The 14475-nt window shown below is 43.3% G+C and overlaps 1 protein-coding gene across 4 annotated transcripts in view; it reads right to left on the reverse strand.

Annotated features, from left to right (window-relative positions):
- The window catches only part of TPD52 (tumor protein D52), a 211216-nt gene that overhangs the window by 130526 nt on the left and 66215 nt on the right, over positions 1 to 14475 (reverse strand). Inside the window, exon 1 of one of the 4 annotated variants that reach the window (XM_045514128.2) lies at positions 2300 to 2399. The exons of the other annotated variants lie outside the window; for them this stretch is intronic. Within the exon in view, the coding sequence (XP_045370084.2) occupies positions 2300 to 2384 (85 nt within the window). The 5' untranslated portion in view covers positions 2385 to 2399. Of the gene's footprint in view, positions 1 to 2299; positions 2400 to 14475 lie in introns of those variants that run through there. 4 annotated transcript variants of the gene reach the window in all.

Genomic DNA, 14475 nt, shown 5'->3' on the forward strand with positions numbered 1-14475 from the left:
AAGTTAATACTGTATAGCACAGGGAACTATATTCAGTATCTTACAGTAACCTATAATGAAAAATATGAAAATGAATACATGTATGTATATGACTGAAACATTATGCTGTACACCAGAAAGCGACACAACATTGTAAACTGACTATACATCAATAAAAAAAAGAATGCAAAAAATAGAAAGAAAAAAAGAAAAATATGAAAAGGAATATATGTATGCATATGTATGACTGAAACATGATGCTGTATACCAGAAATTTACACAACATTGTAAACTGACTATACTTCAATAAAAAAAAAAAATCAAAGTGTAGAGTAATGTGCATGACGTGTTCCCATTTGGATTTTTTTAATGGTTATACACATTACCTGCATGGAAATTTCCGGAAGGGCATACAAAGAGTGTGGTCAAGACAGCTGTCTCTGGGAAATGGGTTGAGGATGACAGCATTTGATTTTAACTGCATATCCCTTTGTACTGTTTGAAATCTTTCACCTTGAGCATGTATCATTTTTCGTAAGTATGAAAATGAGTTGGTTAGAAGCCTCAGAAGCAGGACTCCCCAGTAGTCCCGGGTGAATATGGTCCTGGTTACTGCTGTCCTCTGAGGGACAGGCTAGTTTGGCCCTTCAGAATTAAGTATTTCTCAGTAGAAGACTATGTTAAACAGGTGACTGTCTTTGACAATAAGATACCAACAGTGATAAAATCTTGTCTGAATCCTTACTGCATAAAACCCAACAGGAAGAGACTCTGAATGCCCTTTGAAGAGGAAAATGTGGTTTCATAAGATTTAGTAGTCAGTTTCTGCAGGTGCAGCTTTTACAGATGCTGGAGCAAAACTCAGAGTGGTTTATGCTTTGCAATCACCAATCTGAAAAGGCACTGGATATGTTCTGTGTGAGTACAGGACCCTACGCATCTAGGGAATTGAAAATACACTCCTCGTGAAGATTTATCAGAATAAGAAGAATACACAAATGAAAAAACTATAAATGAACCCCAAAAGGCCACCAAACACCACAGTCCCAGAGCTCATTAGCAGATCTTGGCAGCTGCCAGATCTAGGCCTGGGTTCTGCCTTCCGGCCTCACCTAATTTCTTGCCTCTTCAACTGGCAACTCAAGGACACTCTGAAAATTAAGAACTTGTGGCTCACCGCATCCCCCCTCCCCAGCTTCCCCAAATCCGGCCTCTTCTGGCCGTCAGCCCACTCTGTCATTACATGGCTTCCTGATTTAGAAGGCCAATGTAACCAGAATCTGGACCATAAAATACTAGCACCCCAGACTTTCAAACATGAGACTCATGTCTAACCTACAGCCAAGATCACCTGCAGCCCCTCCCACCCAGATCCTCACCCGCTTGTGGTACCTCTTCTTTCTCCCATGCCACCCTGACAAAGGTCCACCATCACTGCCATCTGTTGCCACAGGACCCCCTCCCTACAAAGCCTGCCTCTGCACCTGCACCAGCCCCTCCCCGGGAGACAGGGGACCTGTTATAGGGGCAGGAGCCCATCCTGTCCTGATACCGCCCCCTGGAGTTTTACTTCCGCCACTGCAGCCCCTACTTCCACACTCAACCATCCGTGCAACGTGGATGATCTCAAATACCGTGAGTCACCTGTATGCACTGAACAGCTACTATGTCCAAGACACCGGGGAGGAAGGGCAATGATGGGATTTGGGGAGCTAACACTTAGGACAGTGTTTTGTTTTGCTTTGCTTTTAATAGCAGTTTATTGAGACATAATTCACAAACCACAAAATCCACCCTTTAGAAAGGGTACAATTCAGTAGTTTTTAGTAGGCACAGAATTGTGAAACTATCGCCAGGATCTAATTTTAGAACATTTCACCTCCCCAGAAGGAAACCCTGTACCCATTTGGATCTAGGATAGTGCTTTTATGAAAAAAAACTTTTTCTCAGAGTTTCAGACTTGCAAACTTTAGAACATTTAAAATTATAAAGCACTCATGTTATCCAAAAACTGTACAGTATGTGATCGAGATTAATACGGTTAATAATCACCCAGTGTTGGGCATATGTAACTTAAAGGGTGGAGGTAAAATTTTCCTTTGGGGGAAAAATTCAGTACAACTATTAAAATAACAGCAGTTTGTGTTTGGATAGTGCCTCATGGCTTACAAATACACAGCTTTTTTCTATCCTCCCCAGCATCTGGATGGGTATAGAGGGCGTGTACAAGTGAAGTTCAGGGGTGTACACCTGCCCCACACAGTCACCCAGGCGGGTCCCCAGCCCAGCTCTTCTGACTCAGTCTTTTTCCTGGACTGACCCTCTATCCCTGTTCCTCCAGGGAGCAGTGCACCGCCAGCGCAGTGAGAAGCCCCTGCGTGACCGTTAAGCAACTCCAATTTCATATCTGCCTGGAAAAGAAGAAAAGAAACCTATTCATACTCTGGACACAACAAAATGCCTTTGTTTTATGCCGAGGCCCCGGAGATGGTGTCAGCACTGGTCCAGCTGTGGTCCACAGACGGCCGATGCAAAGGCTTTTCTTTGTCTGGCGTCAGGAACGTGAACCCTCTCCAAAGCTCGCATCCCAGGTTGTCCTGCGGTCACCCCAACAGCAGCAGGGGAGCCTGACTGACAAGGAGAAGGACCTGGGCCTTGCCCAAATGGCTGGGAAGACAGGCGAGAGTCAGACACATTTAATTAAAATGCGATATAAATTCTAATTACTTAAACGTCTAATTGTCTCCAGAATCACATCATTTCTTACTCACCAAGTGCTTAATATAACCTGAACCACTGGGAACACCCGGCTCCACCTGGTTAACTGGAGAAAACAGCTCATTTTTTCCAGGAACGTTAACTCATTTTTCAGGAACAGAGTAGTATTTAGTGGGTTTGCTCATTAGTCACTAAGCCTTAAGTAGCCTGAAAGAGATTAACGAATCTCTGAGAAGTAATCCATTGTAAGTAACAATGGCTGGGGCTTCAGAAAACACCCACAGTGCAGGACACCTAACACCGCCACACACTTGGATACACACCACACACACACACAATTCCACACTTACTCTGTGGCTTGGCTACAAACGGTAACAGATTCTACACACTACCACATAAATAAGATGGTTAGAGTCACCACACTCTAGGAAATCAGACACTTTTACCATCCTCTGTTCCTGCACCACTCAAAAAACCGAAAAAAAGCTGGTGGGGTCAACCCTACCATACCAACTGGTGAGGCCACCTCAACTTCTACCTTCAAATCCAGTATTCATAACAAATTCTGTCATCCTGGCAGGAAGAATAAGCCAAGAAAGACACTGTCAAGGACAACACGTTTGTGTGTGTGTAGAGGAAGGCCCACAGCAGTCCACAGCGCTACACAGTGTGGATGAGCCACACCACCCCACTGTGAACAACACCTGGACCATTTCCTTCAGACACGAACCCCACCTCTATACCTACAAATGTGACTTAGCTCCGCAGCTGGTGGTAACCTCTGAACTCCCATATTTGTCATCTGTACCTTTGTATGCATAGTGCTTTCCACCTGGGGTCATAGTTATGTATAAAATGAAATTCCCCAACTAGACTAAGCTGTTTGAAGGTTAGCTCCACATCCCACTCCTACCCATCTGAACTCACACATCATCAACTTCACCTCCCAGACACCTCTCTCTGTTCCCAGAGGCTCTGCATTTTCTCAACACACACTACTTCCCAGGCCATCTCTAGGGGAATCACAGGATGGTTCCCAAGATGGCGGCCAGCGATGGGTGGTAGCCACACCTTGAGTCGTCCCCTCCCACATGGTACCAGGGACGGTCTGCCTGAACTATAGAACACAGCTCCTGGGTTCTCTCTGGGATCATTTGCTCTGAGGGAACCCATGTCCCTGGCAGCCTGTGAGGCCCATGGAGTGAGGACACCTCCTGCCAAAGACGACCCAAGTCAAGCTTCAGAACGGCTAAAGCCCCAGCCAACAATTTTACTGCAACATCGTGGGAAGCCATGAGCCAGAACCACGTAGCTAGCCAGTCTCAGATTCCTGGCCTGCAGAAACTGTGAGAGAGAACGAATGTTCGGGATTTTTTTTAAGCTGCTAAATTTTGGGGTAATATGTTAGGGAGCAATAAATACTAAGGCAATCTCCATGTCGTCTTTATGGGAATGCTCTTCCTGAGGCCCCAACGATCAAAATTTCCAAAGAGGAGATCCAGTGAATGTGGCTTAGCTCTTATGAAAACGCTCTGGACTCTCCCCTCACCAGAATCACTTACTCCTTCCTCTCAATTCAAATTGCGCAGGTCACTCTTTAACACTGAGGCTATCCCGTCCTGTGCTGCAACGAAGGCTCACAGGTCTACATCCCACAAGCTCTCTGTGGCACAGATCGGGTCTCCATCATTTCACGGAGATCAGTTTGGCCTCATCAAATCAGGGATTCTCACCCATCCCATGCCTGTGTACAGAAAACATGAGGAAGTAATTCTACTGGACTTTAGTCAGGGTTGGGCTGGTCCCCAGTGATAAAGACTTGATTATCCCCAGAGAAGCCTGGTCTGGTCAGGGACCACAATTTGAAAATGGGGAGTGTCAGAGAGAGGGAAAAAAACACAATCAGATTGGGCCTGGGCAGAAGTCAACCTTCCCTTCCCTTCCCTATCCCTATGCTTTCCCTGGCAACCCCATCAAAAAGGAATGAGGAAGGAGGAATCACTGATAGAAACATGGTGTCTGCACACTCACAATGCAGGGAAGTGATGGAGAGCAGGCTGTTTAGGAGTCAGCAGAACAACACCCTCCAAGTCAGCTGTGTCAGCTTCCAGCAGCTGGTGGTCACCGTCACACAGTGTGACCTTGGGCATCAGACTGATCGGGGTTTGCACCTTGATCCCACATTTAGGGACCATAAGACCTAGGGAAAAAGCATCCAATTCTTGGACTTTCAGATCTCCTGCCTGTAAATTACTACAGATTACTCAGGCAGCTGTCGACAAGACTAAATGAGCTCAATCTACAAGTCGATGTGCAACACCCAGAAGAGGGGTGGTCCCCTCACCCACTCCCCTTCCCCTCACTGAAGCCAGCCTCCAGGGAAGCTGAACCCCAGATGGGAGGGTCTAAGCCCTAACATGAGGACCCCAAGTCAAGTCATCTCTGCTTGCCTTTGATGCTAGAATCCCAAAAGAGGCTCTCAGGCTGGGGAGACAACCCCCAAATTCACATGTATACTTACATACAGCCCCAATTTAGCATCTGGCTCCTTTTGAACATATATTTTCTCTTTGACTAGAACTCACTAAAACTTAGCAAAAGGGCACCTGTAAGCATAGTCTAGGCTAGCTACATGCAGCATCATACCATAAAACTTATTGGACCTAATTCATACGCTAGCATACCTCACCCGACTTACCTGCCTTAGGTGCCAGAGCCACGGATTCATTTCGTGTGTGTGTGTGTGTGTGTGTGTGTGTGTGTGTGTGTGTTAAGCTTCATAGTTAGCACAACGTCCACCACTTTAAAAGCAACCAATTGATACATCAACCAAACTTATCATTTCTAGAACTTACAGGTATCACATAACCCTACTCTGGGGACTAAGAAACTATAAACATTAAAAAAACTCCTAAGGACTGGATAGTTCAATTTTCAACATAAAGCACATTTGTTAAGTGTTTATTAGGATTCTAGTACATCCCACTGTATTAGGCACCAAAGCAGACAAAAAGGAGCAAAACGCTTTTCAAAAACATGTTATTTGTAGCAAAATAAACAAACAAATAAATAAAGTATGAAAAGCAAAAAAAAAAAACCCATGTTATTTGTGCTCTCATAACATTTATGAAATATAAAGATTAAATTTTTAAACAATCTCAAAAGTTCATTTGTGGGTTAATCTGTAAGGTGAAATCCATGTAAAAGATTGCAAAATTTAAATTACATGTGACACATTTTGTAATTAGCTTTTAAAAAAAAATTCAAGATGTTGTCGAAACCAAACCAGGGCCATCAAGCTTTGTCAAATGAAAGCAGCCCCTGTCAGGCAAACGTATATTGTAGTATTTTGATCTTTTACCTACTATGAAGAATCTCATGATAATATTACAATTAGTCAGTAAATTACATCTTAATTTTACCAACATACAAAACAAGGATTTTGCAACAGGAAGCCAATTCAGACTGAAATAACACAGTACTTAAAAGAATACGGAACAGTTTAAAACGGTAGACATACTACAATACGGGAAACCATAAAGAAACTGATCAATACTCTTCACAACCAACAGGGCTCTTCAAGCTGAGGTTAAATGACCTTGAGCTCCCGCCCTCTCTTCCTGAAGGGCCTGAGTGTCTTGTCGCACAGCTGAGACCAGCACCCACCTCTCCATGGCAACTGCAGCAAGCCCTTCCGGGCTAGAAAGGGTATCAGATGCCTCCCTCATGTGAAATATTGATTAGGTTGTTCACGGGATGCACACCCGACTCGGAGCCCACCACTCTTCCTTCAAAGACATCCTTTCTACACAATATTGTAAATCAACTACACTTCAATTTGAAAAAATAAAAATAAAGCACACCCTTCCTAACAGATTCACTGGAATAAAACAGAAAGAAAGTGTCCACAACTGGTTCCCTGGGACAGGCAGGTGTTGGAAAGTCCCTTTTACATGGAATTTGTGTCTATTTCTTTACATGGCATCCGGTGCCCATTCTCACCAAACCTAGTGGTTTTCAGATTTTTTTAGGTCATCTCAATTCCCTCAAGCACCTCATCCAATAAGTTGTAGCAGAAAAAACAATTTTTAATAAAGCACTGTATCTACTTTAAATCTAATAACCCCTTAGGTCTTGGTTGTTTGGAAAGAATTAGCATTGTAATGAGTTACTCTGTGGGTTATTTTTTAATCTGTTTCCACCCCCAGGAGGTTGACAATGCACAGCTGTCACAGGCTCAGCCGAAGGACTCCCGGAGGAGGCTGCCCTTCATCTGGGAAGTCCTCATGTTAAAACCAGCACACATTTTATCACTCATTAAAGTATGTTCACATACCAAAGCAAAAGTGCAAAAGTAGGTAACAGAGATGCAGGTTTCCTGAATGATAGAAAGGCCTGCCTTTGCTTTAAGAGCAGATTCTCCCAAGAAGTTCAGAAACACAATGGTGATCTTGTTTCAGCCCAGCTTGGGGCCAGAAGTAAGATATGAGTAAAGATTTTGCTGGCAAGTGATCTCCGAGCAGGCGTGGCAGCTGTCTCCATAAAAATCTGCACACATTTTCAAGGGAAAGCAGAAGAAGCTGGACCATCAGGGAGCTGCTGAGATGCAAGAACTCCTTCTTGGCTTCTTTTCATCTGGGACCTCGCTCAGAGTGCCTGGCATGTGGCAGGTGCTCAAAGAGGGGAATGAGTGACTCTAAGAGTCTCGAGAATTCTTCTCCATCAGGAGAGCGACACATTCCAGGACCACCCCGACCACAGCAGGCAGGTTAGATGGCAGCACCACGGAGGGTCTGACACACTAGGAAAGACTAATACAGACACCGAATCTTTCGTTCAAGAAACTGACCAGTTCCTCCACTTCCTACAACCCCAGACGAAATCAACATTTTCACTTGTCTGAAGCAAAGGAGAAAACAGACACGATTTTCTTGAGGCTGAACTTAAAAGTCACAACCTTTATTCTGGGTATTCTTCCTGATTTTGGAGGGGCTGGAGGGGTGATGGAAAATATATTTAATTTTAGAAACGGCAGCTTTTTGTTGGTTGCTTTCAATGACTTGGCAAAATAAGGCTCTGACAACCCAGCAGGAGCTCCCTGTCCCCAGATCTAATTCTACCATCTGTGAAAGCCGAAGCAGTAGGAACAGTAGTGCTAGGGTGTAACACCCACTTACCACCATAACTCACCTGTGAGTGCAGCCCCACTGATACCTGCTGACTCACCGAACACACATCACTGCCCAGGACAGAACAGAAAAAGGGGAATAACTGGTTTAGAAGGCGGAGGGCACGAGGAACGCCGTTTGGCTATAAATAGAGAGTCTGATGCGGGCAAAGAACATCCGACTGGAGAAGTCCACCAATGACTTCACTTGAGAAGTCCACCAATGACTTCACTTTAAAGACACATGTGGACCTAAACCCTCTAGAAACGATATGAGCCATTGTTACTGAGGGCAATTCTCATCCATCAAGCGTATTGAGGGGGGAAAAAAACAGTTGAATATCACTATTTTAGGAAGTCCACAAAAAATGAAAAAACAGCCAGCAGCCCGAAGCTCATTTCAGGTTGAATCTGAAAAGAGCCCAGTCTGCACATTTTTATAATTTTCCTAGCAACTCTGGCTTTAGAACCCGATTAGGGGGAGAATGAAACAAGTTACCCAGGGTTGGGCATTAATGTGGCGAACATCACAGAGAGTCAGGGTGACATCATCTATTAGAACAAACATGAACTTAAAAATACACACATGCAGCAATTTCCCTTCTCCATATTACCCTAGACAAACCCACGTGCATAAAGCAGGAATAAAAAAAGATGCTCCAGTGCAATATTTGTTTATAACAGTTTTTAAAAATATTATAATAAACCAAAACGTCCACTAAAGGAGGTCAAACTAAGGCCTATTTATACCCTGGAACACTATGCAGCAGTTAAGAAGGATGAAACAATCGACCCGCACCAGCACCGAAAGCTCTCCACGACACAGAGCTGGTGACAAATACAGAAGCATTTGTTTTATTTTTTTAAATCTGTTCTGTTTGTTTGGTGGGGAGGTAATTACACTTATTTATTTATTATTTTTTTATGGAAGTACTGGGGATTGAACCCAGGACCTCGTGCATGCTAAGCAGGCACTCTACCATTGAGCTATACCCTCCCCACTGACAGCATTTATTTTAAAAGGCGCATACACACAAATCAATTCCATGAGTGTTCCCAAAGTGTGGTCCCTGGACTAGAAACATCAGCATCACCTGGGAACTTGCCCAAAATGCAAATTCTCAGGCCTTCCCCCTAAATGACTGAATCAGCGATCTGGGTCTGGCAGTGTGTGTTTGTGCAAGCCCTCGATGCAAGGAAAAGCTTGAGGGCTGCTGGTCTACAAGGGTCTGTCTACACGTCCCCAAGAAAGGGTCTGACAGGACTCACCAGCTGAGGTCTCTGCGCAGCCATCTCTATTCACATCCTTCCCCCACCCCTTTTTTAAACAAGGAGATTGTATTCATACATGGCTCCATGAGTTAAAAGTAACTTTTTGCCGCAGGTGGAGACGGGGGAATGGTTAACCGTGCAGCTGTGGAGGAGGAAAAGCTGATGGGATGGGAGAACGGAGGTTCCCTAAGAGCTGCTGAAATGTTGGAGGTCACAAACATCATGGAAAACAAGCCCAGAAGGAATTTTACTACAGAACCCTCAACAGAGTTCAGCTGGTCTTCCTGGTATCTCTCGCGGAGAGAGTACAGGACAGAGTCAACTCTGGTAGGAAGGACAGCCAGCTACCAAAGGATAAAAAAGAAAGAACAATGCAGACGTTGTTTGGGAAAAGCCAAACTTTATTATCAAGTCTTCTGTTGTTCTGTTTTGTTGATTCTTTAGCACTGTGCACTGCACCTGCCAATGCCCCTCATAGCCCCCACTGTCATCCTTACATCTGCTGGGACTGTTCTGCAGGTGACAAGAAAGGGAGCTTTGAAACCTAAGTGCACACTCTACACTGGAATTTGACACAACATTGTAAAATGACTATAACTCAATAAAAAAAGTTTTAAAAAATAAATTTAAAAAATTTAAAAAAAAAGAAATCTAAGTGTACACATCTAGCCACCATCACTCTAAGCCTTGATCATCCCCCTTCAAGGTAGTGGGGCCTGGAAACACACACACACACACGTTCTTTATTTCTTAACTTGATAGTCAGAAGTAAAATGAACTATTATTGCCAATATTTATAAACACACAAGTGCAGTCAGGAATCCTCTTTCAAATAAGGCTTACAGAAACCTACATATCTAAAACTAGGATTAACTAGGCTTAATTTTCAGTGAAGAGATGACACTAAGATGGAACCCATTCATCTCCATGCTGTTGCTACAAGCCATGCTGTAACCCAGGGATAAAGATAAGTGGTATTTTATAAAGACTTATGAATTTCCGACTTTTAAATGTTTTTAAAAGTGAGAGCTTAGCTGATCCGCTATCAAAAGTGCATGGTGTCAACCCAACATCTAAAATAGGCTAGATTTTCTTACCTTAACTTTGCCACAAAAGATCAAGTTAACTGATTCGCTCTCTGTAACAAGTACACTTCAAATTTCGCTGAAGGGGAAAAGCTGAATAAAAGTACACTCTCACTCTGGGCTTTTAGGAACGTCAGCTACTCCAGTTTCAAGCTTTATTCTCTTGGATATCGCGAGGTCATCACAACCCACTTGTTCTTTGATACAAGCAAAGCCCCATGCTCAAAGTGACTGCCGAACTACAAAGAAACAGCTGTATGCCATGCAATTTTCTGGGCCATGTTCCTCCATGGTATAGAGAAAAATAATTTCTTTTTTTAGCCTAATAGCAAGCACACAGTTCTCCTCCTCATCTCCCACCATTTGGCCAATCGTTTTTTCTTTTTTTTAACAAGGCCAAATGTTTAGCTTAGACCCATGTAGGAAGTGTGGGTTCTTTACCCAGAGAAGATGAAGCAAAAAGTGTCCTGAGAGCCTTGTATAATAGAAACAGCCAATTGAAAGGAAAAAAAGAGATTTGCCATTAGATCAACAGCACTGAAAAAGAGAAAACACTTTACCTCTAAAGAGAACAGACTTAAAACTTGAGAAAACTTGAGAAAAAGCCTAACTGTGAGGAAGATATATTACAAGGGCATGTTGCCATCTGTCTAGTGTATCTATCCCTACATGAGTTAGGGAGCAATTTAAGGTAAAAGCAAGACACAGGCTATAATTGCCTTTAGGTCAATATTTGTCAGAGACGGCCTCAGCAGTCACTGATAAGCAGCTTTCAGTATAAACAAGAGCCTGGCACCTTTCTGCTACTTCAACCAGAGTCCTGCAACTCGGGGAAGCTGTACCTTCTGGGGTGCGGGATGGAGGGGGGGGCGCGTACTCCAAAGGCACCACATTTCCTCCCAGCCGGGGGAGGAAGAAAGCAAGCCCCGCCTCCACCTCCCCGCCCCCGCCCCCCACCTCGGGAGCAGATCAATTCCAAACATCTTTTTCCTCCCCCACCACATCCCCACCCAGAGGTAGAGAGCTGATCCTGAGAGGAGGGGCCGGCCACACCCCCAAGGGAGGCTGGAGGAGCCAGGCCAGCCCGCCACAGTCACCGACAGAACCACGTGGACACACCCACCGACACCTGGGCTGGGGACGGGGGACCCAAGACAGCTCCCAGATGAGGTACGAAATGCTGCCGTGAAAACACCCATACTCCACCAAAATGCCCACTGCATTTAACATCCGAAACTATGACTTGCAAATCCAGCTTTCAAGCGAATCTCTTGAGTGAAAAGAAGTCAGGGACAAGCAGGCCTTGGGCTCTCTTTGAACAGAGGAAACCTGAGCTCCTGCAGGCCTGCCAAAGCTGCCGGCGTTTCAGGGAAACACTTGTGAGTAAGAACCTGAATCCCCACTTGACAGGGTGTGTGCAGGGTAGAGGGAGGAGGGCGGGTGGAAAACATCAGTGAGTAAAGAGCATAAGGCCTGCACCTAGGTTGGTACTTTAGTTACAATGTGGTTATGTTTCCACTAGGATATCTGTCCCTTAATGAACATGTACATTCAAAGACAGAATGATGCTTACACACTAACAAATCAACGTGGGAGAAGAGTGCTTGCTAAGGTTACAGAAGGTCACCAGGTTTTTTTTTAGGAAATGTTTTATTACAGTCTATAATCATGTAATATCTTTGACAAAAAGAAACGTTTTATTGCTTTGCTTTTCTACATGTTTCTCCACTAAGGATATGTTTAACTTATGCAAAAAAAAAAAAGGATAAAGAATTACTGCAAAGCATAGAAAAATACTATATACATTAAGTTGGGGCAGGGGAGGATACAGCTAAAGTGGTAGAGCACATGCTTAGCATGCACAAAGGTCCTGGGGTCAATCCCCAGTACCTCCTCTAAATAAATAAGTAAACCCTCTCCCCCAAAAAACTTTTTTTAAATAATAAAATAAATTCATTAAATCCAGCTGCTTTAACAACACAATGCCCAGTAACTGAAGGAAGTTAACCATAGTTGCTTCCAAAAAGAGAAAAAAGAAAAGTATGGGGCTGCACAGGGGACTGCCCACAGGCTTCCACTGGGATAAGCAGAGGGGTGCTGTCTTAGTAGGAAAAACGAATTCCTAAAAGGGACCTAAAGCTCTCCCAAGCAACTGGGCTTGGCGGAAAGGAGACCACTTCCTTTCCAGCTCTCCCACCTCCCACCATTGCCTTCTCCCCAGAACAGCCATCTCAATTAAGACTGGATTTGCAAACCCAAGGATCCTGCCATCAAAACATTTCACTCATCTGTGGTTCACGCAACGATTCACAGGCAAAATTCCACTTGAGACTCGGTAACATTAAATAAATCAGCTCCATTTAGACAAATTTATGTCTGTAACAAATTCATTTAAAATAAGATCCCTCTACCTGATTGAGAGGAGGTAAAATATTGCAGATTAACTACAAGATCCTGGGGAGCTCTTTAAGGCCCCTACCCATCACACTCCCTCATCAGTAAGTGGGAAAGAAAGAGTCCAACTGCACGGAGCTCTTGCGAGAATCAAATAAGGTATTCGCTGCCCATGGCTGCTTGGCTGAAGCCAGGACCAAAGATGCACCCAATAAATGTTTTAGCATCATCACCAAATAAAATTTCTTTCTTTCTTTTTTGCCCACAGTACTGGTTGAAAAGAACTAAGAATTCCAAATTCTTCCAAAGCTGAAAGCCCCAAACCATACTCATCTTGCCCTCGGCAGTCTTCCACCCACTGTTTCCAAACTCTAACAGAAAAGACGTGCAGTCAGCCACGTTCTCTGCGGCACGGCAGGACGCACTGTGAGGACACAGTAACAGTTCTCTTTTGTTCGGTGCAGAAGCCATGGATGTGGGGTACTGATATTAATGGGAAAATGAACACACATAAATTGCATGTCATTGTCAACAGCAAAAGGGTGACTGGGTGGACAGGCATCCTCAAGAGAAGCAGGAGAGTCAGAGAGTGCGGGGTACCTGCTGCTCTCCGTGGGCAAGTGTTGGTGACAGCACCCAGAGCCCAGACACAAGGGACATTCCTCAGCTCACGGAGCTGAGCACCTGCTGGTGGCTGTGTCCCGAGTCCAAGGTGGAAGTGACTATGCGACAAAGGTCCACATCCTGGGATGGCACCAGATTAGAACTGCAACTAATTAATCATTTCCCTTTATTCCTTTAATTGAGAAAGAAAAACCAAAGTTTCCTCCTCATCTTCTAGTAAGTTTTAAAAATTATATGGCCTCCAAGTGTTTCTAACTTTGCCTAGAATTCATACAGAGAAATCCAAATTGCTCAACTACTAAAGTATGACTTTTGAAAATTCCCAATTTAATAATTTGAAATATAACAGATACACACTACTATATATAAAATAAACAACAAGGACTTACTGTATAGCCCAGGGAACTATACTCAATTTCTTGTAATAAGCTGTAATGGAAAAGAATCTGAAAATATATGAGTATACATATGTATATATATATAAAACTGAATTGCTTTGCTGTACACCTGAAACTAACATTGTAAATCAACTCCACTCTAATTAAAAATAAAATTAAAAAAAACCAATAACTTGAAATATTTTTTTCTAAGCTTTGAATCATTATACACACACCAAAAAAGAGAGGGAGACACTTAAATTTGCTTTGCAACAGCAATGAAATGAATAATAGATAAACAAAGAAGGAAATATGTTTTCAGGGTTTTTTTTTTATTTCTACAGAAAAAAATTAATACTAATATGAAACATAAAATATATTGAATAAATTCATAAAATCCCTTAAGTAAAAGCAAAGCAAAAAGAACAAGGGCAACAAAACCACTGAGTTTCATTTTATGGCCCCAAATGGGGAAAGATTAAAAAGAGAAAGAAGAAAATGGAAATTAGGTGGAGTTAAAGAAAAAAAAGAGAGAGAGAGAAGAGAAAAAGAAAAGCAAAGATGGGCAACAGAAAAAGGAGAGAAATGAGCATGCCTGCACGCAAACTGAGGGGAGCAGACAGACTGATGTGGGACTCAACGTTTCTGCTTCACTTTGGATTTTAGGGAATTTTCAAAGTGCTCTTGTTGTTGCTTTTGGGTTTTTTTTTAATATATTGAAAGATTCTTGAAATTCTACAGTGCTTTACAATTTTCAAAAAGTTTCACACATGGTTTCATATAATCCTTTCAGATAATAACCTTTTTCATACTGCTCCTATACTGCCCCTCCCCACTTCCCTCTCCCCACTGGTAATCA

The sequence above is a fragment of the Camelus bactrianus genome, chromosome 29, assembly GCF_048773025.1.
Source record: "Camelus bactrianus isolate YW-2024 breed Bactrian camel chromosome 29, ASM4877302v1, whole genome shotgun sequence".
NCBI lineage: Eukaryota > Metazoa > Chordata > Mammalia > Artiodactyla > Camelidae > Camelus > Camelus bactrianus.